General features: G+C 52.0%; 8 protein-coding genes across 11 annotated transcripts; 2 read left to right on the forward strand and 6 right to left on the reverse strand.

Moving 5' to 3' along the window:
• Positions 1–1,904: 1,904 nt before the first annotated feature.
• On the reverse strand, positions 1,905–7,013 carry PV05_05733. Of its 3 annotated transcripts, XM_013462268.1 has the most exons (5): positions 6,652–7,013; positions 6,363–6,568; positions 5,979–6,004; positions 5,467–5,860; positions 1,905–4,954 (listed from the first exon to the last, which is right to left on the reverse strand). In XM_013462268.1, exons 4-5 carry the CDS (start codon positions 5,839–5,841, stop codon positions 2,321–2,323), a joined length of 3,009 nt encoding a protein of 1,002 aa, XP_013317722.1. In that variant the 5' UTR covers positions 5,842–5,860; positions 5,979–6,004; positions 6,363–6,568; positions 6,652–7,013; the 3' UTR covers positions 1,905–2,320. The 3 variants fall into 3 exon arrangements, with proteins under 3 accessions (XP_013317722.1, XP_013317723.1, XP_013317724.1); XM_013462269.1 differs by lacking the exon at positions 6,363–6,568; XM_013462270.1 differs by lacking the exons at positions 6,363–6,568; positions 6,652–7,013 and having other exon boundaries at positions 5,979–6,069.
• A 274-nt stretch (positions 7,014–7,287) lies between these two features.
• Positions 7,288–10,975, reverse strand: PV05_05734. Of its 2 annotated transcripts, XM_013462272.1 has the most exons (5): positions 10,859–10,975; positions 9,939–10,808; positions 9,459–9,890; positions 7,614–9,411; positions 7,288–7,558 (listed from the first exon to the last, which is right to left on the reverse strand). In XM_013462272.1, exons 2-5 carry the CDS (start codon positions 10,743–10,745, stop codon positions 7,539–7,541), a joined length of 3,057 nt encoding a protein of 1,018 aa, XP_013317726.1. In that variant the 5' UTR covers positions 10,746–10,808; positions 10,859–10,975; the 3' UTR covers positions 7,288–7,538. The 2 variants fall into 2 exon arrangements, with proteins under 2 accessions (XP_013317726.1, XP_013317725.1); XM_013462271.1 differs by having other exon boundaries at positions 9,939–10,975.
• Positions 10,976–11,177: 202 nt separating this feature from the next.
• PV05_05735 (histone chaperone asf1) lies at positions 11,178–12,747 on the forward strand. Its single transcript, XM_013462273.1, has 3 exons — positions 11,178–11,441; positions 11,501–11,849; positions 11,903–12,747. The coding sequence occupies exons 1-3, from the start codon at positions 11,333–11,335 to the stop codon at positions 12,300–12,302; spliced, it is 858 nt and encodes a 285-aa protein (XP_013317727.1). The 5' UTR covers positions 11,178–11,332; the 3' UTR covers positions 12,303–12,747.
• PV05_05736 (uncharacterized protein) lies at positions 12,444–14,847 on the reverse strand. The gene has a single exon (XM_013462274.1). It carries the CDS (start codon positions 14,641–14,643, stop codon positions 12,868–12,870), a length of 1,776 nt encoding a protein of 591 aa, XP_013317728.1. The 5' UTR covers positions 14,644–14,847; the 3' UTR covers positions 12,444–12,867.
• Positions 14,848–14,866: 19 nt separating this feature from the next.
• On the forward strand, positions 14,867–17,434 carry PV05_05737 (uncharacterized protein). Its single transcript, XM_013462275.1, has 2 exons — positions 14,867–15,133; positions 15,181–17,434. The coding sequence occupies exons 1-2, from the start codon at positions 14,997–14,999 to the stop codon at positions 17,342–17,344; spliced, it is 2,301 nt and encodes a 766-aa protein (XP_013317729.1). The 5' UTR covers positions 14,867–14,996; the 3' UTR covers positions 17,345–17,434.
• On the reverse strand, positions 16,923–19,418 carry PV05_05738 (uncharacterized protein). Its single transcript, XM_013462276.1, has one exon. It carries the CDS (start codon positions 19,205–19,207, stop codon positions 17,417–17,419), a length of 1,791 nt encoding a protein of 596 aa, XP_013317730.1. The 5' UTR covers positions 19,208–19,418; the 3' UTR covers positions 16,923–17,416.
• Positions 19,419–21,048: 1,630 nt separating this feature from the next.
• Positions 21,049–22,932, reverse strand: PV05_05739 (uncharacterized protein; the record flags this gene model as incomplete). Its single annotated transcript, XM_013462277.1, has 1 exon — positions 21,049–22,932. One exon carries the CDS (start codon positions 22,930–22,932, stop codon positions 21,049–21,051), a length of 1,884 nt encoding a protein of 627 aa, XP_013317731.1.
• A 542-nt stretch (positions 22,933–23,474) lies between these two features.
• On the reverse strand, positions 23,475–25,105 carry PV05_05740 (uncharacterized protein; the record flags this gene model as incomplete). Its single annotated transcript, XM_013462278.1, has 2 exons — positions 23,475–24,746; positions 24,869–25,105. The coding sequence occupies 2 exons, from the start codon at positions 25,103–25,105 to the stop codon at positions 23,475–23,477; spliced, it is 1,509 nt and encodes a 502-aa protein (XP_013317732.1).
• Positions 25,106–25,109: the final 4 nt, after the last annotated feature.

A 25,109-nucleotide genomic window follows, 5' to 3' on the forward strand; every position in this document is an offset into this window, starting at 1 on the left:
GCTGTTGTTGCTATCCCAGTTCTGAAGGCATAAGGCTATGAAATGAAGACCTGTAGGTGCAAAGGAAAAGATGATGAGTTGAGTGGCAGTAGTGGACAAAATGCCTATTCTTATAGGCGTTCAGACAAGCTAGTGGTTGCTTTCACATGCCACTGTCGAGTCGTATCAGAAGCGAACTCGACTGCTGTCTGAAGGTCAAAGTGAGGCAGGGCATGCAACATGTTGAAGATATCACATGGTTGTGGACCACTCCAGTCTGCTCCTGAGGTTGCGAAATGCCTTCCAGCAACGGACATCGTTACTTGAATTTGTCTCGCTTCACGTGCTGTCCAGGGTTCAATATGGCGCACTTGCTGAGATATGTAGACATGAAATCTGAATTGCCGACTCATGTTCATTCATCGACACCTTCCGTCTGTGGCCTTTTCCCTTCGAGCAGTCGCCACGGCGCGTCTCTACTCATTGCATTGTTTGTGTTGCAGGCCGTTTCCAAAATGCTTAATGTCCATCATGTGCTCGAAATCAACCATTGCGTCTTTGGGAGACCTCAAGTGAGCGCCGCTTTCGCGAACTCTCCTTTGCGCTATGCCGCTGAGTGTGTCGTGGTCACGGCTTGGGGGCTTGTCCTCCCTTATTTCAGCGCAGGTAATTCATAGACGAATTCCATGTCGCAAGGCATCGTGCGCCTGGCATACGCCTGTGCTAGAGGAGAGGAGTGATGATGAAAGTACCGATCTGCGAGACGCATTTGCACGCGGAGGACACACAAGGTCTAGTAGAAATCGTAATAGGCCATTGTGCCGAGTACGCACTTTTCCTCGGACCTTCGACCTGCAACATTATTCCGTTGCCCTTCCTACTCCGTTTCAACAATTCCACGCAACTGGAGGTCGTGGTCGCTCGAAAGACCGCCCTGGTCCTGATGCAAGCCCCTAGGCTGGCCGTGGGCCAACACCCTGCTCTCCGGCACGAGAGACAGGTGGTACTTGGACTCACGATATGCCATCTGAGCCTTGTTGGAACCACGTTGTAAGTCAAGCCTCTTCATGACGAACGGCGCTGTCATGCCTCGAAATGACACCTGGAGAGAGTGAGCAAGGAGAGTTGAATACCTTGACTAGGAAGGAATAGTAAAGGGAGAGCCCAATACCCTCACACATCGTTGCTCTCTGCTCCTCCAGCCGTGTCAACCTGCCTTTCCGCCCGTTCGCTTCCTGCGCACTGTCGTCCAGGTTGTGGACATCCTTCATCTCAATCCATTAGAATCCCGCGGACTTCTAATCCTCCTGCCATGCAGTCCTCTTTTATCAGCCAGGGCGCGCCGCCAGGATCCCCTTCCCCCCCAGTGCCCACAATCTCAGCCCGAAATACTCTCCATCAATTTGCGACGGTTCCTAGATCCCAGTTCGTAATGTCAGCAGATTTGAGCCTAGAGATCATCCCGCTGCAAGTGTAAGCCATACCTGGTTCCTGCCAGCCCTACACATCCGTGGACAACCCTTTCGAGCCTCATGGACTCAGCTGAGGTTGGCCCTTCCGCACGCCCCGTTTGTTCCAAGACCTGGTGATCCCCAAGAACTTCGAGAGTCTTCAAGGGTAACATCTCCAGACACCGTAGTCGAAGTCAAAGCAACGTCCTCTTCATCCAGCGGCTGTCTTCTTGTTTCCACGGGTGCTGAGGAACGTGAGAAACACGCAATTTCTTTGGCCTTGTGTCAGTCGCAGGGCAGACTCGAAGCCTCTCATGTCCAGTGCGTCCAGGCTCCTCATGCGCTTCCGCAATTCTAGCAGTGGTCTTACCTGACTTGCTGAGTAGAGTGCGGCCACTCGAACAAGGTGGTGTGCGTTGGCAACAGCTCAGGGCAAGGGTTCAGATGCACAAGAATGCGAGAGGACGACAGATCCATTGAATGAATTTCATTGGGGGAAGCTAAACTAAGAGAGACCATCCAGCCAGCTGAAGTAATGAGAAGCTCGTGCTGTAGGATGGTTGACAATCACTGGGAAAGCCACTTAAACCACCCGAAGCATGGAAGTGACTACCACCTGGACTGTACTTTTTTTTGTGAATTCCGTTTTCTCAACCAATGCATGCTGCAAAAAGAAATGTGGCCAATTGATCATGACCTCGCCTTTTGTTCCGGAGCAGAGACTTCAACTGCTCTCAATTCTTCTCCGCCCACTGAGTGCATGCCGGCTGACCTTGCAAGCAACCTCGTGTGCAGAAGTCGATGGGGATGTGTGCTGATGATACTCATGGGACAAAAATGCCGATTCAGGACTCAAGCTGGTGGCTATCTTGTCAAGGAAGTGGTGTTGATCAGATGTACCACATCGACCAAAGGATTGAGGGCCCTGCGCCAGTGAACAGAGGCAAAAGTGGAGCAACCTCAGAATCCGAGGGCTGGGAACTGCCACTTGGAGTCTTCATCTTGTAGCCCGGGCCACCTTGAGGTCCTGCGGTAGCTGGTATGTCTTCGCGCGCCTTGGCACGATTGGATGCCAAATGAGCGTAGTATGCCGCTGGATGTAGAGATACACTGGTGGTCGATCTCATGTATTGATAGCAATGTTCGTAGAGCATGTTCTGCACATGATTTGGCGGAAGCTGCGCGTCGTCGTGGATGACGGAATAGTGGGTGGGACGAGATGTACCTTGAAGCGCAATGTGAGAGTAGAGATAGAAGTCGAATTCGTTGGGCGTGGTGACATCTCTCTCTATCAAACAACCAGGGAGCGGGTTGCCTTTATTGTCGGCAGCGTTGGGATTGTTACCAGGAAAGCATCGGATATGGTGTCGCTTGCCGGCAATGATGACGGTGATCTTGCCGCCCCATTTCTTCTGGTTGTTGCACATTTCGAGGACGGCCTTGATATGGGGGACTTCCTGATGAAGAACATGATCAAATTGTCCCTCAGAGACGCCGTCACGAATGTAGTAGACCTGTTGAGGAGCTGCGCCGCCGCCAACCTGGCTCATCCACTGAGAGACAAGAGGCTTCAACATACTGGTCCAGTTGTTCTCGGTAATCATCTCAACACGATGACCATTGGTCTGGCAAGCAGCAGCATAACGTCCACCGAATCTGTCGAAGCTGCAAGTGATGGCCGCCATTGATGCCTGCGGGCTTCCGGGTGATGCATGAGATACATCTGCGCCGATGATCAGAGTAGGCTGATTAAAGCCTTTGAACCCTGATCCTTGAGCTGAAACCGCTTGGGCAGTCGTACCGCCTAATTTGGCATTGACCTTCATGAGGACATTTGAGTAGTATTGAGGATTGCCTTTCAAGACTTGTTGAAGCTGCATACACTGACTGACAATGCCATATCTGCCGTCCATGGATTTCTTGATGCGAAGGTAGTGGTATGCATTGCGATCTTGGAGCAAAAAGATGAGCAACTGTGGGCGACGCTGGAATTTATTTCCAGTCGCTTGATAGAGGTCAGCAACAGCTTCACCAGCATCAGCCCTCAACATCATAACCACTGGAGGGGCATTTGCCACTTGACCCCCATGGTCGCGGTAAGCGCGGGCAAAGTCTAGCGCAAATCTGTCGATCTGAGCTTTGTCGGCTCTGATGCGGCCAGGGAAGATTCCAATACCCCAAGAGACAAGTTCCTGAGGATTGGCGCTGAAGAATTTGCAGCCACGTAGGTCCCAGCGGCCTTTAGTACCAGGCTGCTGAGTTTTGTTGCCGAATCTCACACCTGGCGGAGGAAGGATTCGAGCATTGGTCTTGACGGGTTCGCTGCTGATGCGTAGGCCATAGTTGTTGAGGTACTTGTCGCCTCCCCAATTGAGCCATGATTTGCCTTCATTGATGGCAGCAAGACGTTGGGCAGGTGGCGAAACCGCGAATTTGATCATATTGGCAGTCTGATTCTCATCCAACTTGGCTCCATAGCGACTACCTGGAACGATCTGGAGGAGCTCGAGAGGGTATTTGACACCTCTCTTCGTCATCTCCACAAGCGGAAGATTCGGGTTCGTCAATGCCACATTGTACTTGCGTTTGAAATATTGAGCAATTGAAACGCGTTCTCCAGTTGGCTGCTTGGTCTGGGGATCTTTCCAGTCGAGCATTTCCTGATGAGCATTGGTGAGGCTGATGTTGAGAATCTTCCATTCCTTATTGGGGAAAGGGTTGCCCTTGTACTGAGCGATGACGGTGACGAATTTGAGATATGCCCGGACGGTCTTGTACTCGCCACTGGGCTCTAGAGATCCATTGGTCTGTTTTGGGGCCAAGATAGCAGCAACGTGATTGGCGTCACGCAGCCTCGACTTGGTGATGATAGCACTCAGAAGCGAGCCTGGCTTCCAAAAGCAGGTATTGGCGACGTCTAGGTTGATGATCAGCTTCTGACCTTCTGCAAGACGCATGGACTGGTAGACGCCACGCCAGACTTCAATGCCCCCGCCTAGATCATTGCGAAGTCCCTGGCGCTTGAATAGAGATCGGCGAAAAGCGAGGAATTGGGGGTCGTTGGAAGGACCTTCTCGGAGAAGGTGGTCCATGAAACTGATACACTCGCCGATTTCTGGGCCATACTGAACTCTGCCAGCGAGATACTGTTGGAGGAGACTGATATCGAGCCGTCTTGTCTGGCGGATGTGAAGACGGAAGGTGTTTCTGTCATCTCTGGATGGACGACCTTCTTCTGCATCAAGGTTGATCATGAGACGAATCTCCTTTTGGTTTTTCAGAGACCAGGCAAGACGACTGCCATCGTACAACATGGATGGACCTGTTTCATCCTTACGTGCTTTGGAGTTCCAGACCTTGCGCTGGACTGCACGCTTCTCAGAACCACTGCCGATGACAACATCGTATTGGAAAATCTGGACTGTCGGGTACTGGACCACGGGGTATGCATTGACTGCGACTTGGACAGCTTTTCCGGTGTTGTTGAAGCCTGGGCGTTTGGTGAACTCTGTGGGCAAAGAGTACTTCGCGTCATAGTCAGTACCCGGTGCTGCAACGTTTCGAAAGTAAGGCACGCTTGTGCGCTGGGAAGAAGATGCCATGACTGTTCAAAGGAGGAAATACAGATTGTGTATGATCTGGATGATGGAGGAAAGGACATGAAAGTATGGGGGAGAGCGGCCTTAAGTAGGCGCGCGAAGCCGCACTACCCACTTGTGGGTGGTGAAGCTGCTGGAATTTGAGCAAGACATGGAGTGCTTTGAAACACAGATTGCAATGTCCAGGAGTGACAGTAGCCCATTGTAGGAACATGGTTGTGGAGTGCCGCAGGGCAGCAGATCTAGAAAGCGTGGATCATGCTGGGATCCGGTGAAAGGGAAGAGGAAGAACAATTACCTAGGCAGGCAAGAATGTCACTCAGGGAGAGGGAGTGCAGTATGGATGAAATGTTCTGTGCCAGATTCAAGCACTGAAATTCAATGTGCAAGCAGGGAGAATGCAGATAAGTGTGCCACATTGAAGGAGGTTGACTCACCAACTGGTCGATGTTGTAGAATGACGCAGGCAAGTCGACATTGCGCAGCTGGTCAGTGTATCGTGGTTGAGACTCCCGAGCTGGATCGCCTCGTGGAGCTGCCGGCTGACTGGGTTGTGGTGGTGCACCGCCAGATTGGCTACTACGACGACTTCCTGCAGAAGGCGCTTGAGGAGCGAAGCCACCTTGTGGGGCAGTGGGAGAGCCACCATGACCAGAGCCGACGTTTGAGGCAGAACCTCGACTGGCAGGACCATCGTAGCCACCTGCGAAACCACCTGGTTGTAAGCGATCACCGCGACGAGAGCTGGTCTCGCTGGACGGTTGACCTCTAGTCGCCCGACCAGCACCTCTCTTGCGAGCGGGACCACTCATGATGACTTGCAGACTTTAGCTTCGAATGTCAGTATGTATGTTGCTAGTGAAGGAAGGAATGTAGCTGGAGAAGATCTGGACGTTCTGCGGAACGCATGGAATTGGTGCTGCAGGAGGAAGAGGGAGGGAGGTCATACCGTAAGGCGTTGGGTTGAGGTTAGAGCTGTTGATGTGTCAGGACGATCAGAAGGCGTTGGATGAAGGAAGAAGAGAAGGAGGGAGGAGGAGTTGGTATGGAAGATTGGATATGGAAGAATGGATACGAAAGAAGGGAAGGAGGAAAGGAAGGCAGGGAGGGATCTATTTGTAGGCAGGAGGATGGGCGAGGCAGGAGCACATGCTTTGGGACGTGTGTTTGTTGTGGGTGAGGCAGAAACCGAACGCGTTGTGAGGTCAAAACTGACCGTTGTGAAATGGAAGTGAGGGAATTCAGGGCTAAGTTGTGGGCAAAATGAGGTGGAAAGTGAGGCTTTTCTGGCTTGATGTGAGAGCTGATGTGAGGTTAGGAAAGACTGACTGACTTGACACAGGAATTGGACGTTGCTGAAAGGTTGTGTGTGGGAGAAACAGTGCCTCAAATGAGATGGACTCGACAGGGAGAGTAGGATCTCGATGAGACGAGGATGCTGGTAGGCTGGGATGAGTGCCAGCGAGCTGAAGGGGATGAAGAGGATGAAGCGGATAAGAAGAAGGAAGCGGATGAAGCGGATGAAGCGGATGAAGAGATCTGAGATGTGAGATGTGAGATGTAAACACTGATCAGGGCGGTGTGCGGAAGAAAGAAGCAACGATGAGGATGTGTTTGCTGACCTTGATAGAGACTCCCTGCTCAGAGAAGGAAAGCCGTAATGGTGCCAAGCGGGTGTCAGGTCAGCACGCTGGTCGAACTGGTAATTGCGGATAGAGAAAGGCTGATGGTCAAAGTGAGCGATCAGCCAGCCAGTCCGTCAGGGCAAGTAGATCAAATATTGAGATAGGCATGGCATGGTGTTTTCGTATCCGTCAGGCTCAGATCACATCCTCCAAACAAGTGTCAATTCGCCAGCAGACCACTGCAGGGCACCAATAGGCCTTCTATGCGCATATGTGAGGGTCTAGAGCTTCTACAATGCTCGATTGTAATTCTCTCGGCGCGTTCTCACCATCAGAACGGCCCAAATCATCCAGCGGTGAGGACAAAGGACGTTGAGATTCCACATACAGGGGACGAGCTCCGTCGGTTTGTTGCCGAGTGTCACATCGGCGATCGCCCATTTTCCATTGCTGCACGTTCTCATTGGCCAGACAATTCTGCCTGGCACGTCAGGGGCATGGTTGGTCATTCCACAAGACGAAGCTCGTATCCAATTGCGATGTTTTAACATCTAAGCCATGAAGTTCAGAGGAAAGCTGATCTATAATCGAATCACACCAAAGAAGTTGGACGACGGAGCGAGGAGCAGCTTCGCACCTGTTTGAATTCACGTTTGCTACCTTCGTCCGACTCAAGCCGCCTGGCTCAAGGCGCGTCCTGAGAGGAAATATCATGTTCCAGGAACCCACTAGAGCCTCTAGGTCCATGCCTTATATACAAAGTGCTGACTCTCGCAGCCTTGCACTGCGTGCTCGCTAATCCCTGACCCATCCGCTCTGGCGGAGCCCTGCCCAGCAAGAAGGTATTTCTGCAACAGCAACCAGGACCCAGATACCTAAGGTTCTCATGCGTAACGGAATGGCGCTGCAACAATGTCAGTATACAATGGAACCAAGAATAAATTAGCTGCATCACTCACTGCCTCCATATGGCGCTTGTGCAGCCCCAGGTGGCGGTATGAAGCCTTGCGGCGGCATTTGCGCTGGTGGGTGTTGCGGATAAGGTGGCCAGCCAGATCCAGGAACCGGTGTAGGCGGCGGGTGCTGACCAGCTACTGCTGATGGAGGTGGCAGATGTATGTCTCGAATCAACTCCACCATCTTTGTCGCGTCAAGTCGGGCATCAACGTATGTCGAGGCTCTGGGAAGTATGCTGAGCAAATATGTGATTTGAGAAGGTAGCGGAGGTGGAACAGGAAATGCTGGCATGCCGGCAGGAGGGTTGATCTGGCGCTGTTGCTGTTGTTGGTTCATCCGGCGACCAGCTGCACCCTTCAAGGGTGATTCGCCGCGAGCAACCTTGCGTGGACCAACATCCTCAAAGTCATCGGGGAAAGGCCGCTTGGGAGAATGGGTGGCAATGGAGTCAATCACCTTCTGGATTGGAGAATTCACCGCGTCTGGCATCTCGACAGAAGGCAGCACAGAACCTTGGGGAGCTTGGATCTGTGTCGGAGATATAACAGGATGCACGCTGATGGTGTTGAATGTCGGTGTGTTGTATCGGCTGGAGAAGAGCTTCAAGTCTTCATCCTCAGGGAAGTGTTTCCTCATTCTTTCTTCAAGAGACTGGACCTGCGCCAGTTCGCCATATTTCGATTCGTGATCGTGCATGTAAGCAAACAATGGTTTCGCCTTTGCCGTGTATTCGACATCGTCATGGGCCAGAAGTCGCTTGACCGTTGTCTCAAATACCGCTCTTGCGTTTGTCACGTCGTTGATCTCAAACAGATGCTTGATGTATTGCAATGGCAGATAATCATCCTCTGGGAAGAGCTTCATGCCGCGGTCAAGAATCTTGGTGCCAGCAGGATCCCGATAGCATTGCCATTCAATGCGGGCCGACTCAACATAGAATTCGCTGGTGAGCTTGCCTCGCTTTCGTGCCTCTCCAAAAATGGTTCGGAAGCCACTCGGTCCTTTCTCCCCTGGCAAGCCCTTCCCTTGGACTCGCCGAGTTGCACGCATCAGAGCAATCCAGACATGTGAAATTGTCCGACTTAGCATATCTGTCTGCGCTTGAGAGCTCTTGCGAATGACCTCGATCTGACCATCGAGGATGGCTTTCCTGGCCGTGACGTTTGCGGCGTTGATCTCGTCTTCTCCCGAGCCATCCGCCTCACCGTTCGTGGCTGCCGCTACTTCCGCCTTCTGAATTTCCAGTGACTCGCGTGTGGACACTTTCTTGATCAATTCGTAGAGTGCATCCAGCACCCTATCGTAGGGCTCGCGGATCTTTTTCATTCTCTCCTTGGCTCCTGGATCGGCTCCTTCATCATTCTGTGTTGATGACTCGATTCGATCCGCAAGCTTGAATGCAAGAAGTGGTGACTCGGGATTGGCCGCGATGCCCTGATTCAGCAATTTGACACCGTCATTTTCGAGGCCATTGGCGAAGCAGAATTCCACAGCGTCGTACCACATCTCTGGCCAGAATTGCAGGGCCATGAGTGATTGTTTGTAAGTAAACAAAATTCGGCCTCTGTACAGCGCCAGGTCCTCGTCTTTGAGAACGAGATTGTCTTCTTTCTCCCACTCGATCCACTGCTTCCACAGATGCACCTGGCGCATATATTCCTCATAGCCCTCGTAACCAGCTGCAGGCGGCAATCGTGGTTTCGAGGTCCGGCGTAGATCTCTGGTCAAATTCTGCAGTTGAGTGTATGCAGTTCGTGCTGTCATATACACGGGGGATTTTTCTTGCAGGTATTTCCGACCCTGGAACAAATTAGCAAGCATATACCAACCCTATGGCAGCCACCTACGTTGATCTTGCTCAGACCAGTCTCAAATGAGTCGTACTCCTTCCAGAGAACTGTTGTCGCCGCGGTAGGAACTGCAATTGCTTTCTGATAGGCCTCCCGCAGAGTATCGACCTTCGCTGCGTCTTGCCAGCCTGTGCCACCGACCGTTCCAGGCCCGCTCTTCAAAAAGGTGACGTATTCCTGCCATAGAGGGCCGGAATCCTTGTCCATGCCAATCGTCTTGAGAGCAAAACTGAATGATTCGTTGATGATGTTATATGCTCTCGCAGTGTCCCCTGATTGCATGCTGTTGCGTCGACGGATGTAATTGATGTACAAGGTCCATAGCTGCACATCAAGCACCTCAAGAAGAGAGCGATTGAAGAGCGTTTCCATTGCACGTAGCCGGTCGTGTTCTTCCTCCCACTTCACGTAAGCGCACCATTGTTCAGCCTAGACAAAATTAGTGATGATGAATCATAAAGGGCAAAGGACACGTACAGCTAGAGGGAACACTGATAGATACTGCTCGTATATCCGTCGGATATCATCTTGTTTGTTTCGGCTCTTCAGCTCATCAATCAACTCGAGATAAGCAGCTGTGTCGCCACGCGGATCGTCTTTGATGCGGTCCTCCAGGATGCCAATCACATCATGAGCTAGTCGTGATTTGGGTAAGCCTGCACTGACAGTACCATTCACATGAGAACGGGGCGGAGAATGTTGTGGTGGAGCTGGAGTGGCAGGAGCAGGTGCAGCATAAGGCGCATCACCACCAGTGGGAAGAGTGGAAGAAGAAATGTCAGTGAGACTACCAGTGGCCTGGACAGGAGCAGGAGTGATTCCATTTTCTTGTTCTGGTGACTGGGAAGTTCTATCAAGGGGATTCGAAGGGGCAGCAGGTGTTGGGGCATCGAAGTCCAAGCCAACGGATGGATCATAGACATCTGCCTCATCTCTATCGTCCTGCGCCACCTCTTCTTCTTCGTCATCATCCACTTCAAAGCCACCCACTATCCGGGGCTTGGTTTGTGATTGTGGAGGGATTGGCGTGGAAGATTGTGTCATGTTTGGTGTTGCGGCTTGCGAGGAAAGTTGACTGACAGGTTTCGAAGGAAGAGGATGAAGAGAAGACTGAGTCGGAGATAATATTGTATCACGAAGATTATCGACAGGACTTGGTTCTGTGGTATTAGGCGCAACTGAATTTTCTGTCGCAGCCGCAGTTGCCGCACCATTGATTCCAGACTGAGGAGACTGCGCTGCCATAACAGATGGTGACAGAGCCTCTTGCTCAGCGCTCGCCATGTCGCTGTCGTAGATATTAACACAAAGGGGTGAGAACAGAGTGATAAACAAAGAGAAGAGAATCTGTTAAGGTCAGAATCGAGTTGTCCGTGACTGGTGAGAGCTGCGCTGACCAAAAATGTTTTCGTTGATTATCAAAGGCGCGCAAATGGTACGATCATAGCTTTTATTCTTTTGACAAGACACCAAAGAGATTCGTTGCGATTACTGTGAGTGGAATACAAGACGGCTTGGTGTTTGTCAGGTTGATGTGAAATCATCGGCAAGCAATCAGAAGGGAGGGCATTCACTTGTCAGCAGCTGTGATCCACCGTTCACTTCCACTTTCCATCTAAATGGTCCACCGTTCTCTGGCCAAGCTTCGTCCAGGCGCCAATCCCGGCCGCGGCTTCTTGACGCGCTCTGGAGAGCGCGACATTTCTTAATGGCGCTCCTGCGAACTGTCAATCACTTTCTCACTCGAACACCCAATATTTAACAGATTGTAGAGATCACACTCTAATCCCCTCTGCTGCAGGATCTCAGCCGCGCGTCAGAGCCTTTACATATCTTTTACTTTTCAGACACAATCCCACCACGTCGCGACCATGTCTGTTGTGTCGCTCTTGGGCGTCAAGATCCTCAATAACCCTGCACCTTTCACTGCACCATATGAGTTTGAAATCACATTCGAATGTCTTGAACAATTACGAGAAGGTTTGTTGAAACGCTTTGCGCTACGACAGCCCTGGACGTTCGGCTGACTCACTAACCAGACCTCGAATGGAAACTCACCTATGTGGGCTCCGCAACGTCGGCAGAACATGACCAAGAGCTCGACTCTCTCCTAGTCGGACCAATTCCCATCGGCGTGAACAAGTTCATCTTCGAAGCTGATCCACCAAACCTGTCTCGTCTCCCGTCCTCCGAAATCATTGGCGTGACTGTCATCCTCCTAACGTGTTCCTACGATGGCCGCGAATTCGTTCGAGTCGGCTACTATGTCAACAATGAATATGACAGCGAAGAGTTGAACAATGATCCGCCATCGAAGCCAATCATTGAGCGTGTTCGAAGAAACATACTCGCAGAGAAACCCAGAGTCACCCGATTTGCGATCAAATGGTAGGTCGAAAATTCCGTTCTCAAAGCACTGACTGACGAATATGCTCTGCCAGGGATTCCGAAGAGTCTGCTCCGGCTGAATATCCACCAGACCAACCCGAAGCTGACAATCTCGATGACGACGGCACAGCCTACGGCGCTGAGGAAGCAGAAATGCAAGCTGCACTAGAGAAAGAATTCGAAGAGACCGAGGCTACCGCACAATCACAGCCAAAGGACGGGGACCAAGAGATGGCTAACACCAAAGAAAAGGAGGAAGACGAAGAGAGTGAGGCCGGCAGCGAAGATCTCGAGGAAGAGAGCAGCGAATCTGAGGACGACGAAGAAGATGAGGAAGGTGCCGATGCGGAAGACACTGAAATGGCCGAGGGCGAAGAAAAGGCTGCCGTGGCCCCAGAGCCCAATGGCGAGCAGAAGAAGGCTGGTTCCCAGGCTGAAGTCATGGTTCATTAGGCAGCGTGATTGCTTAAATCTCAGCAAGGCGTCTGGAGTCGAATTGGCTGGCATAATTGTGTGATGTGGACATGGCATTGAATGAAATAAAGACCGGCAAGGATCGAAATTTAGATTTTCCACGATGGATATAGGTGTTGAGCACTTTATTGAGCTCGCCCTGGATGGTGCTAGAGCTGAACGATGTACGGAATGAGAGCAGAATGGCTCATGCTTGCAGGAATGAACATAATGATGGCCATTGTCAGTCTTGCTTCCCATACTCTGGCTTCTGCATGCTTCTGCATATTTCTGCTCGGTCCCGGTCTTCCTTCTGCGGCTGGCTGATCCTCTGAAGCTGGTAACATGGGTATCACCCCATTCCTCAAAGCGTGTGCATCTGGGCCAGTCTCGCAGTGCATCGGGGCAAGGTTGGGGCATCTGGGGCAGCACAATAACAATTCCGTAGCAAGATAGTCTCGAATTCCCTAAATTGTCTCGAAAGCCCCTGATTGAGAGGGTAATCGTAGAGCGTGAATCCTGGCAGTCACCAAACCGGCTGCTTCGGTAAAGATCGGAGTCTGACTCACACAGCACTGTACACAGCAGTGACATTCCTCCCACACTCAACTCTCTGCTCCATCTGGACTTTCCTCCCCTTGACCTTAACGGCATGCTTCGGTGTAAGGTGAAACCTATGCTCCTCTTTGCGCCCGGCCTCAATCTCGGCAGCCGTGTCCAGTGGCCTGATATACATTGGATTAGGCACATTATTCCTCTTCCCAGTCCCAAGCTGGTAGAACTCGTTCCCACCCCACCAGAGCACATCGGCGCCCCAATTCGTGTCGTTCTCCGAACTCTTCTCGCTCGCGTCCAGGTATGTCACATTATCCATGACTGCCGACACGTGCGTTGAGCCAACGCTGATCTGTGCCATCCGAATTGGCACGACAGCCTTGTTCTTCTCGTCGTACTCGAAGAGGCCACTCAACGAAGGGATCTTGGTAAGCCCGTCCTGGACGTGCGTCCACCGCCCATTGCCCAGAGTGCCGCGGATGCCTGTGCCGCAGGACCACATATCGCTTGTGACGCGGCCGAGGGTTCGCACCTCGCTGGGATCTTCGGACGGACCAACCACACGTGTTGCGTCAATGGACAAGAAGCTGTTCTGTCCGCCGGCGGAGATGGATGTCACTTTGGGCACTTGATTCGTGCCTTGGTAGTACTTCGTGATGGGCAAGAGGGAGGGAGTATCGACGTATGGTGATTCAGGATTGTACTGGAGACCCAATTGGCCGGAGGAGTTGTCGCCGAAGGCAAAGACGCGGCCTTCTTTGTCGAGCACGAGGGAGTGTGTATCGCCGGATGCCATTTTTTGGATCTCGAAGCCCTTGAGGGTGGTCAGCTCGTGGCACATATCGAAGGGGCCTTCGGGGCGGGTAAGCCATGTCACGCCAGGGACTCCAAGTTGGCCGCGGCTGGGGAAATCTTCGGTTCCAGAAGCGGCGGAAAAGACGCGGCCTGAATTCGTGAGCAGAAGGACGTGCTCGAGGCCGCCGCTGATGGCTGTGACTTTTTCTCGTGTTCCAAGTCCTTTGGGCGTTAACTTTCTGTAGGCAATGTCGGATGTACTCTCCCAGAACGGGATCCATGAACTTTCGCTCAGCTTTTTGCCAGACTCTTGGTCGGCCTTGGACACTGGTACCGAATAAACAGTGCCGTTCTTGCCGAGTCCAATGATTCTGTCCCTTGATATGACGATAGACTTGAGATTCTTGCCCTTCAGCGTGACCGTTGGTTGTGCCGAGTCTTCTGAGTATGCTTTGCCCCATTGCACTAGATCTCCATTCTCCAAGACAGCTGCACCGAAGTTCCTGTCGAGCTTGAGATCCCGCAGTAGAACATCATCAAAATATGGTATTCTCCGCGGAGTCTTAATGTATGCTTCATTCGAGTCTGGTGCGACAACCTTGCCAGTGTTTGATCCCCAGGCGTATACCCCTGGATTCTCCCAACTCTTCTTGACTTGTAGATGTTGCGAACTGATCAAGTCCCGGATCTCCTCTTTTGACGCCCCCTTCTTTTTCTTCGATTTCTCAATGAGCAGTTCCGGGGAATCAGATGTCGGGACTTCGGCCTGGGCTTCGTGGAGCTGTGAGGCACTGTAGACTACTGCAAGAGTAGCCGCTGCCGCAAGAATTGCTGTAGATGGTCTCTTCCAAGCTTGATGGGCAGACTGGGCTTCACGGGAGTAATGTCGGGCAATGGGTGCTGGGACACGAGACCATGATTGAATGATCCTGGGCCGTTGTGAGCGTCCTAGGCTGCGTACAGCGCTGGCATGGACTTTTCTTGAAGCCATTGCACCAATCCCAGTCACTGCATAAGGAACACCTGGTCCCTCAGCCAGTTGGTTCAGATTTCCAAAGTCCAAATGTCCCCTCAAGCGGATGGTTCGCGCAGCACGTATTCGGAAATCGAGGACGTCATGTCGCTACTTGTAAACGCCCGAAACTGCGGGCAACGGGAGTGGGCAAACACCGCAAAACAATTCTGGCCTTTTCCCAATTAGTGTTTTGACATTTCCTATCCAGCGTTTTGTGCTGTTAAACAGGCGAGTGGGCTGGACAGCAAGCGAGATGTACTCATGGCAGTTCTTATGAGCAACGCGTTGTCTGGCTCGAGTAAGAAAGGCCAGCCAGGCTATCCCGAGACATGTCTACAACAGAGCATACGGAAAGCGAAGATGCCACCCTAGCACAACTCCGAGATGCAGAAACCGACCTCGACCTATTCAGATTATCTGGGGATATAGATGACCTGCTACTAGATGCCAGTCTAGATGAGTACCAGTATTGCCGTCTCCGGGCTCTCCTTTTGCATCGCTAAGTATATGTAGACACTACCTCGACCAGCTCGACGCCGCCCGAAGCCACCTCGACACCCTTCTCGCCGACACGGCCGCAACGCTAGATGAACTGTCCGAGATCTCTGCGTCCTTCAAGGCTATCGATGCCCAAACGAAAGCCTTCCAGGAACGGTCGGCCAACATCCTCGAAGAACAACACAAGAATGAAACCATCGCACAAGACATCGCGGACAACCTGCGCTACTATGAGCCCCTGGAAAGAATCACACGGCGTCTCAATGCCCCTGGTGCAGGTGCCTTCGTCAGGAGCAAGGATTTCTCAGATATGCTGATCACGCTGGACGAATGTATCGACTACATGCAGACGCACCCTGGGCACAAGGAAGCCGAAACCTATCGCTCGCGGTACAGACTTCTTCTCACAAGAGCATTGACCCTCGTACGAAATACTTTCATGGCTGGAGTCCGGGAAACGACGACAGAAGTTGCGGGTAGAATTGCAGCAAAACAGCTGAACGACACCACTATGTCCGCCTTACTCTACGCCAAGTTCCGTGTCGGCGCCGCTGAGATGAAAGAACTCGGTCTCGAGATCCATAAACGTGCAAATCCTCCAGCAGACGCCGATCCTGGTACGGAGGGCGAATATCAGAGTCTCATGAACGAGTTACACTCCAGCTTCGCCGCATGTCGAGCAAGACTGATATTGCCGATCGTCCAGAAACGGCTCACAGAAATCGGTCAAGCGCCCAGCTCAAAAGACCTCGTACAGTTTTCGCGGGCAAGTATAAGCTACATCCGAGGAATGTGTCTGGATGAATTTGAGCTCTGGTCAGAATGGTTCCACGGCTATCGCGGTCTATATGATTTTCTCGAATCCATCTGTGAGCCGCTGTATGACCACCTCCGACCCCGCATCATTCATGAGAACAAGTTGTCCAAGCTATGCTCGCTCGTGACGCTACTACAGACAAGATATCTGCACGACGAGGAAGAAGACGGCCCCGCAGACCTCAACCAACTCGACTTTTCGATGCTAATCCAACCAGCACTGGAGGACGCGCAAACACGCCTCGTCTTCCGCGCGCAAGCAATCCTACGTGACGAGATTGAAATGTTCAAGCCCAACCCAGAAGATCTGGACTATCCTCGCCGCACTTCAGCACCACCAACAACCAGCACACCCCTGTCCGGCCGGCGCAAAACCCGCGAGCCCATGACTCCACTCCTCAAGTCTCCCGAGATCGTCGACGAGGACTCCGGCGAAGAAGGCTCTTTCTCATGGACCCTCGCCTCGCGCCGTGCCGAATTGCAAAACTGCTACCCAACCCTCTCCAAAGCCATCCGCCTCCTTCACCGGATCTACCGGCTCGTCAATTCCTCTGTGTTCGACGACCTAGCGCATCAAATTGTGCACCAGACCACGGTCTCCCTACACAACGCGTCAGTTCAGATCTCGTCCAAATCCTCCCCCGCCGACGGCCAACTCTTCCTCCTGCGCCATCTGTTGCTTCTCAAATCGCAAATCGTGGCCTTCGACATCGAGTACGTCACACCCGATGTGAGTTTCGACTTCTCGGGCGTAGCAAGCACCTTCTACGAACTCCGCGAACGAGGCGGCCTGTTCAATCCGCGCAGTTGGATGAGGCTGTTCAGCAGCGGCGGCCTGCTCCCGCGCGTTGTGGAGAACATGCTCGACGCGAAGGTCGAGCTTGACGGGCGTCTCAGGACAGTGATCAACGACTTCACAGCCGGGTTCGCGGCTGATATGACGAAAGACCTGCCCCGAGACGTGGAGAAGGCCAGTGTCAAAAACAACGCGCTCGAGAACTCGGTGTCGGCGACGAGGAAGCATATCGAGAAAGAAATCCCGATTCTGCGCGCCAAATTGGAGCAGTATTTAGATGACATGCGGACTAGAGAAACACTCGTTGCTGCGGTCGAGGATCAGGTTGTCCAGATCTACGAAGCTTTCTTCGATGCGTATGTTAACCGACTGGGCGGCGGCGGTGGTAAGATGAATGGCGCAAGCCAGATTTCAAGGAAGGGCAAAGGGCCCGAGAATGCAGTCTGGGATTTTGATACGTTTGCCGAGTGGGCGGACAGTATGTTCAACGTCGCGCTGCCGAACGTCGAGGATGATGGCACCAGTCATCCGGCTTCCAGGAGTCTGTCGAGGAGCGGGAGTACATAAATCTGGATCTAACCAGACAAAAGGCTCAGGGCATAATGTGTATCATGATGAATGTTCAGATCTTGTGGTTGCTCAGGCTTGCTGTTTCCCGCCGAGGTTGACTTTCCCTCGTCCACTGCCCTTTTGGAGCTTCTCTGCTCGTTCGATCCATGTCGCGGCCGCTTCTTGAATCCTGCCCGAGACTGCGCATTCACGGTCGATCAGGTTGTGGATTTTCTTCGTCGTGTCGCCACTATTGATCGATAGCGTCTCGAGCTGCTGCTCCAGATTGGACGCGTCTCGTGATGTAGAGGCTCCTTTCCTGTTGCCCACGATGCCGATGTTCCGTGTGCTGGGGATGCGCATCAGCGTCAATTCGACGTCGAACCCGATCTCCTCGGCGAGCGCAACGACTTTCCTCGTCAAGCACGCGTACATGGACTTGTCGTCCGTATGGCTGGCAGCTTTGACTTTCGCGGCGCGCAGGGACTTCAAATCGCCGGAAGCTGGCTGTTCTTCTTGATCGTTAAGCTTTGCAGAAGAAGCTGCTACGCCGCGGTTGTGGATGATGATGTCCTTGGCCGAGTATCGGTGTTTCGAACCACTGAGCGCATGCGAGCAGCACGGTATCGCCAGGAACGGGAGCGGGTGTTCTGGACACGACAAGGCGGCCAGGACCGGCGTCCATGGCGTGAGTTCATCCGCGTGATTCGAGATAATGAACGTGCCTGGCTTGAAGAGGCCGTCGTAGATTTGTGCTCTCATCATCAGCTCCTGAAGGCCTTCATCCTCGGAGGCGGCGTCGAGGAAGGGCTGCGGCACGCAGATCATTTCATCCAGATGGTCGTTCATGCCCAGGACTGCCCAGCTCTTGCGCCTGCGAGCGTCGAAGCCCCGGCCCTGATAGCCCTCTTGGATGAGCACGTAGCTGAGCACGCCGTTGCCGCAGGCGATGTCGACGAAGCCCGGGAATGTGTCTGGCGTGTACATTTGCTTCCAGAGTTCAATGACAAAGGCGGCGATGGAGAGATCTTCGAAGACATGCTTTGACGGCTCCGTGCTTTCTGCCCAGCGCGATATCAGGTCCTGGGCGTATCGCTGTTTAAGGCGGCTGTAGGTGTCTTGAACAACGTGCTGGGGGAGGATGGTGTCCTTGAGAGCGGATGGGGTCATCGATTGGGTGGTTGCAGTGATACTGTCTGACTGGGCATGCGAGCCGTTTAGGCTCTGCGCGGGAGCAGGGTTCTTCGCAAGCCTGAGAAATCTTTGAAGGAGTGAGATGAATGTGCGGTGCAGCCGCGAAGGTAATGGATCCGTTGATCGCGTGAAGGGTAGATAATGAATGGAAAGCGTGGTTTCACTTCCCGTACGCTTGTAGAAATATGCCAATGACTGGACCGGTGGATGATACCAAGGCATGTCAGCCTCGCTTTCGACGTCCGGCACATATACCACGACATGGCCCTTGTCGATATTCGGGTTCTTCGATAGGTTATAGACATAGCACCACTGGTTCAGTGGACGGTCGAGTTGTGGTTTGCGAGGGATGAGTCTCCTTAGGACTTTCCTGGTAAGAGTTGCTCCATCCAGTTGCGGTGCCTTCTCGAGGGTGTCTGGACTGTCCGTGATTGTCCCATTTTCGGCATCTTGGCCTCCATTGATGTACTGGCACTGCTGTTCCTTCTCTGCCACTGTCCTCAATATCTGTGCACTGTCTTGTAAGATGTCCGCTCGGAAAAGATGTGTTGAATTCAGATTCGGATTTTCCAGCAGAAGATTCGTGACTTGCATGAACTTGTCTTCAGTGAGACATGGGCATTCTTTCTGGTACTCCTCTGCAGTCTCCCAAGGTACGCCTGCGGAGCAGAATCTCGTGATAGCCATTGCTCATCTCAAGGCCCAATGGTCGTATCCAGCTACCGTCCAGCATGCGTGCTCCTCGCCGTGGAGGAACGTGGTTGGACGAGGAAAAATTCGGCGGCTCAGATACAGATGGAGTGATACTGGTACCTACGTTTTCGTCCAACCCGACTTTTTACAAGCCGAATTTCAGATTAACGACTGCAATGACCACCCAAGAAGAGGAGAAAGTGCGTATAGCTGATTGGAGTTTTTATGTTGATGGAAAAGGTAAAATCTAAGATACACACGCCATGATGTATCTAGCCAATTTTCTTTTCCCCGACAAGAAACACGACGTTTCGAACTACTAGAGCAAAAAGGAACACAGATTCAGAGATTGGCAGCAGGAATTCAAGAGAGAAATCTGCTTCGTGGACCAGAAGAAAACGCAAAAAAAGATTACGAACAGTATCGCCCGCGGAGAGGCTCGAACTCTGGGGAGCATGTTAGATGCTAGTCATTCATATCATTCTAGGTACATGATGCTTACCTCAACCTTGAGATCTCGTTCACACGAACCACTTTCGGAAAGTGATCTAGTGTTTAAAAGTCTCTAAGATATACGTTAGTGATTGCGTGGGCAATGATTTCAGTACAACTTACCACGCGCTGACCAATTGTGCCACGCGGGCGGTGAATTCTGTTGCACGAATTTGGGGTTAAATTTGGGGCTTTAATAATATATCACCATATTATGATAAAGCTTTTCATTTGCTGCTTAGTGGTGTCATCCACAGCCCCGGGACAGCTAGTACGCTGGGGGATAGCAGGTCCACGCCCGCACTCCGCCGCCTCGACATAGAGATTTCTTTCACGTCAAGATACATGCCATCAAAGTAGGGCCAGGCAGGCAATTTGTTGGGGTAGACAAGGCGATCTGTCACTACTATATCTACACGCTTTCTAATATGGCTTTGGCTTTTGCTTGCAAACGACGCCTCAACAGCCCCTACTTCTTTGGAACCTTCTGCAGCATCAAACACGGACCAACCAGCGGACCTCACTTAGCCTGACTCCAGTGTCTTGCACAGCACGATGAATGACCCTATACATGATTCGGCCTTCATGTCACCCAGATAAACATTGGCGATACCTCAAGGCTCTGTGTAAAGACACAGTCCGCTGTCATCATGTACTTGAGATAGGAAGAAATTTGATGAAGTCACTGCTTTTAATCAAATGCAACTTGGACTTTTTTTCTGCTCTTCGAATGCTCTATGGAGGCAGCAGACTCTGTATCCAGTACCGTCTCAGAGACAACAATGCCATTGGCGTGGGCAACACAAACCCAAGTGACGTTCTGAGCTTCACTCTGCTGAACGTCCAAGAACCGTCTTATCCAGAAACCTGATCAAGCCACCCTGTTGCCATACAATAGCAACAATCTTCGCGGGCACTCCGCTTCCCCAAAGTCAGCAGGACCACGATTCATGCGTGACGCTTTTGCTCCGTGAGGCCAAGCCTGAGTGATGACGGTAAGCTTCCCAGGGTTTAGTCCACATCTTCAAGGGCGGTATCTCGAGGCTTCTCGTCATCATTCTCCTCGTCTCCCTGCACAATTCGCGGAGCGGCTGGCGGAGCAAGTCCATGCAAACCTGAAGCCGTTCTGATGTTCGAGCTCTCGGCTACCGATGGTACACTCAAGAAAGCCTTCTTCCGACCGGACTTTGTCGGAGAACCACTGTAAGCCTCGTCTCTAATGTAAACACGCTTGGCGGAACCCTCTCCTTTGAGGGCTCTGGATGGAGGTTCAGATGTCGCAGCGGATTGGTCTTTCGAGCGTTGGGGGGTCTGTGGCCGAGGAAGATCAGCGGTATCTCCTTCTAGCTCTGCGGATGACATGGCCGTTGAAATAGTGTCCAGAAGCTCGTCCCGTGCGCTGACTGCAACATCGTATGTTGGTGCATTCCAAGATGTTGGAGAAGGCTATTCGCTATTCTCGCATACTCATAGGAGCCGTCGGTCTTGTAGTATTGTCTGAGAATATTCAGCACCCGTGCAAAGCCAGAACTGCCAGGCGCCTCTGGGTCGATGTGTGCAGTGGCCTCGTCCGTCAGCGCTTGGAATGCTTCTACATCCAATCCCTGGGCGGCGGGAGCGTCTGCGATTTCATCCAGGATTTGTTGTTGGTCACTTCCGTCAAGTCCGTAATCACGTAGATCAGTGTATCCCGGAACAAACCCGATGTCTTCAGCGTTGACATCTATGAGAAGCTCAGAATGTGTATCGAGCGCGGATGAGTCAATTTGATACGACTCGTCTTCATGTACTGCAACGAACGCGGGTTCAATGTCAATAACATCCACATACTCCTCTGGGCCTTCATCACCTAGCTCGACGATTTCCAGGGTTGGTAGGTACTCTGTCTCCAGTTCGCGGTTGGGAAGCTCGGCCAGGTGAAATGAAGGGGCAATTCCTGCGAGTGACTGCTTGCGAACCTTCTGTAACAAGCCAAAAATGACCGGATAATACTTCTCATTGTAACAAAACTTGACATAATTGCAAGCACATGTCTCCCAGCAGATATTGCATTTGTCATAGTCGAACGAACACAAGATGCCTCCGGCAGGATCCCAGTTCGAAATGCCAAGGGTCATCGCTGCGGAGTGATGGCGATGTCCAACAGAGCACGAGAGAAGCCACCTAATTGTTGGATGTGGGATTAAGCCAAGCTCGTCACGACCACAACGATCGATAGGCACACCATGATGGAGGTCTCGTCTGATATTTTGGAACCACAAGTGAGCCACGGCGATCATGAGTTCTCCTATTTCAGCACTCTCGCGGTGCGGATTGTCCTTCTCGCGCCAATCACAGTGGTTCCTCATGAGCTGAAACTTGGCATAGAAGATGTCCCAGACTGTACCATCGTTGTAGTCGTCAGGCAACACGGAGTCCAAGGCAAAGGGGCAAAAGGTATCGTTCCGCAGCCACAGTCTCCGGAGTTCTTCGTTGTCAAGGCCATATTCTCCGGCGGCGGAGAAAATGTTCTTCATGATGTATCCGTGGTCAGGGAATTTCCAGTTAAGAGGGGGGTTCTCCACCAAACCCTTTTTGGTCATCCGAAACACTGTGCTTGGCTTCGTCGTTCGTGGTAAAAGCGGTTTACCGCTGCGTAATGCTTCCATAATTGCGGGCATGTTTGCCGGGAGAGGTTTGTTGATTCGCTGATTGTGTTTTACTTCGGAAAAGGTGCCCATCTCGTAGCTGTTCTTCAGACAGTCCCGCCAAAGCAACAAGGCTCGCTCGTACAGACGACGATCAATTGAATCATCCCCTGTGGCAAGGACCATTGTCGACATAGCTCGCAAAAGTGGCTTCTCATAATGACGCATGATGCGGTTGACGGCATCGCAGCATGGAACGATGTTATCTTCATGATGGTAAGCAGTCCTGCCGTCTGCTCCAGGGAAAACCGCGGTAAAGGCATCAAGAGAAGGTGTCAACGGATGGCGTCGTTTTCCATCTTCGCACAAGTGAACGGGACGAGTATCTCGCTGTAACTCCTGCTCTATGAAAGCATCTCGAATAGTCTTCTCGTCGACTAGAAAGGGCTGGAGATTGGCGAGCAAGGAATCTACCTTGGCCTTGATTTCGATCTTTGACCAACCTAGCTGATGGTCCTTATTCTCGAGGAAGAATATATTGGTGGCAGTGAAGCGTAAGAAGGGTGCTAGGTCCAGCGGCATGTCAAATGCGCGCAGCATTCCCTTGCCATCACACTTTTGCAGATAGGCTCAGCATGGAAGCGGGATTCAACGAAATCGCTGCATACTCTGATCAGCCAACAGCCAGGACAGACATGCAAGGCATTTGTGTGGGGCGAATGATCACACGACTTGATTGGCCAAGGAGCAAGCCCTTCAAGAGCCATGTCTCGAAGTGTGACTGCCATAGCCGCACCTTCTATCCAGGCTTCTTCAACAGCGAGACCGTGGTTGAGACCTTGAAGCACTGCATCAACGACCCACCATACTTCTTCACCTGTAGGGCCGTTCAGAGTGATCTGCGCAAGTTTGCGAGCCGCGCGATTTCGGATCCAAGCAGACGGTCCCAGAACCAAGCTACCACGGCTATAGAGCTGTGTAAAATTGCACAAACAGGCGTCACGGAGAGATGCCAGACGGCTGGCCGTGCACGCCTCAGAGACCGTTGCCAGGCACTGCGCCGGCCATCCTATCCAGGCACCTCCTATCAGGGCAATTTGCTTCGCAAGATTCATAATGTGGAGGTGATCAGCCTCGGCCAGCTATGGGTCAACCGTCTGTGCAACGCTTGACTGCAACCAGTTGACGGATTCAGCGTACAGTGGCCGGATAGGCTGACATCTCAGCATAGTGTCCACGTCGAGCTCCCATTGTGCGTTCCATTCAGTCTCGTTTGCTTTGCTGGTCTCCGTTGGTCTGCCGTATCCCCAAAGAGGAACATAACACGTCAACTGTCCGTTCTGGTCGCGGTCCAGTCTGGGAATTGGTAGAGAGATCAGGGCATTCGAGGAAGATTCTGGCTGTTTGCTGAGATCATCAGCAACAAGAGAAAAGGCTCCACGCAGTAACCACAAATGCTCAGTAGCCTTCAGCTTCGAGGGCGGAGAGTCTGCCTTCTCAGCAAGGCGACGCAGATACGATGCAAATCGATCATCATGCTCAGCGCCGACCATGAAGCGTCCCAAGTGGAATACACTAGATTGCCCGTTCATGATCAGAGTAATACTGTCCAAGATCTTGCCAGCCGCAGAGGCTTTAACAGTAACCTCGACGTCAAGTTGGCGAAGAGAGCTGGCTCTGAGGAGCTTCTTGACTGTAGCCAGGACCGCACTCGAAGTATCCAAGACAGTACTGATTGATGGCAATGAGTACAAAGCATTTGACCATGAGAGGAGTGCAGTCGCATCTGATCTTGCTGAGTCCGACGGTGCTTGCTTATGGACAGAACCTAAATTGGTGGTTCGGATTGAATTGATGCGAGCAGGGAATTGGCTGGCGAATGTGGATATCCACGAAGCCGGTTGTCTAATGACTTGAGTGGGATTCGTACCGGTCAAAGGAGCCGATTGCGATGGCTGAGAAGCTGTTTGTTGGATATTTTGGACCGCAAGGTTTGCATTGCTTCCACTACTCCGATAGACTAGTTCGGCCGTCAGAGGTATGGTGGTGTATGCATGAGCTTTTGTCCAGTGCGCCTTTGGCGCCTTTGTGATGTTGCAATTGCTGCATCCGACATTACCGTTGTGGCACTCGGCATGAAGCAGCAGCAAAGCAAAGGTTTTGACAGTTTTCGGGCAAACCAGACACAAGCTTCGGCCATGATCATTGACTTCGTGGGTGTGGAGTGCGGCAACGTTCGCGAAGGATCGACCACAGCCTTGTGCGGCACAGGCGTGTGGTTGGGCTCCCTGGTGAACGGGACTATGTTGGTCAAGGTCAACCTGAGAGCCAAATAGGAAGCTGCAGCCAGGAAAGGTGCATGGCATATTGCCCTTGTGTATGGTACGAAGATGGCGTCGGTAGTGGTCAAGTTTCTGTTGGAAGTGGTTCGTTAGAGGGAGTAAACTTTCAATTTGGGTGATAGTAGTGCATGCCAGGATGTGCTGACTTCGTGCAGATTGCTTGTTTCAAAGGGAAAATTGTATATAATACTTACAGCACTGTCTTTGTCGCAGTTGTAAACCTCGCAAGGATATTGCACTACACCATGGCTGTTTCTCTTATGCTCCCGAAGACTTCTCTGTGCATCTGTACGATAATCACAATTGGTCTCGTCGCATGCGAAAGGATACAGCTCCGGATGGTCGGTCTTCTTGTGTGCTTCCAACAATTTCGCTTTAGTGAAAGACTTCTGACAGCCTTCATGACCGCAGACGCTGGCCTCAGCTGCCATCGGT

Source organism: Exophiala xenobiotica (genome assembly GCF_000835505.1).
Source record: "Exophiala xenobiotica strain CBS 118157 unplaced genomic scaffold supercont1.3, whole genome shotgun sequence".
Classification (NCBI taxonomy): domain Eukaryota; kingdom Fungi; phylum Ascomycota; class Eurotiomycetes; order Chaetothyriales; family Herpotrichiellaceae; genus Exophiala; species Exophiala xenobiotica.

Coding starts and splice junctions, on each gene's coding strand:
- PV05_05733 (XM_013462269.1), bottom strand. CDS start 5,841: ATGAGTGGTCCCGCTCGCAAGAGAGGTGCTGGTCGGGCGACTAGAGGT. Junction 4,955..5,466: donor TCTACAACATCGACCAGTTG/GTGAGTCAACCT, acceptor TATGACGCGAAG/TACTCTTTGCCCACAGAGTT.
- PV05_05734 (XM_013462272.1), bottom strand. CDS start 10,745: ATGGCGAGCGCTGAGCAAGAGGCTCTGTCACCATCTGTTATGGCAGCG. Junction 9,891..9,938: donor TATCAGTGTTCCCTCTAGCT/GTACGTGTCCTT, acceptor AATTTTGTCTAG/GCTGAACAATGGTGCGCTTA. Junction 7,559..7,613: donor ACAAGCGCCATATGGAGGCA/GTGAGTGATGCA, acceptor ACATTGTTGCAG/CGCCATTCCGTTACGCATGA.
- PV05_05735 (XM_013462273.1), top strand. CDS start 11,333: ATGTCTGTTGTGTCGCTCTTGGGCGTCAAGATCCTCAATAACCCTGCA. Junction 11,442..11,500: donor TCTTGAACAATTACGAGAAG/GTTTGTTGAAAC, acceptor CTCACTAACCAG/ACCTCGAATGGAAACTCACC. Junction 11,850..11,902: donor ACCCGATTTGCGATCAAATG/GTAGGTCGAAAA, acceptor ATGCTCTGCCAG/GGATTCCGAAGAGTCTGCTC.
- PV05_05736 (XM_013462274.1), bottom strand. CDS start 14,643: ATGGCTTCAAGAAAAGTCCATGCCAGCGCTGTACGCAGCCTAGGACGC.
- PV05_05737 (XM_013462275.1), top strand. CDS start 14,997: ATGTCTACAACAGAGCATACGGAAAGCGAAGATGCCACCCTAGCACAA. Junction 15,134..15,180: donor GCCAGTCTAGATGAGTACCA/GTATTGCCGTCT, acceptor AAGTATATGTAG/ACACTACCTCGACCAGCTCG.
- PV05_05738 (XM_013462276.1), bottom strand. CDS start 19,207: ATGGCTATCACGAGATTCTGCTCCGCAGGCGTACCTTGGGAGACTGCA.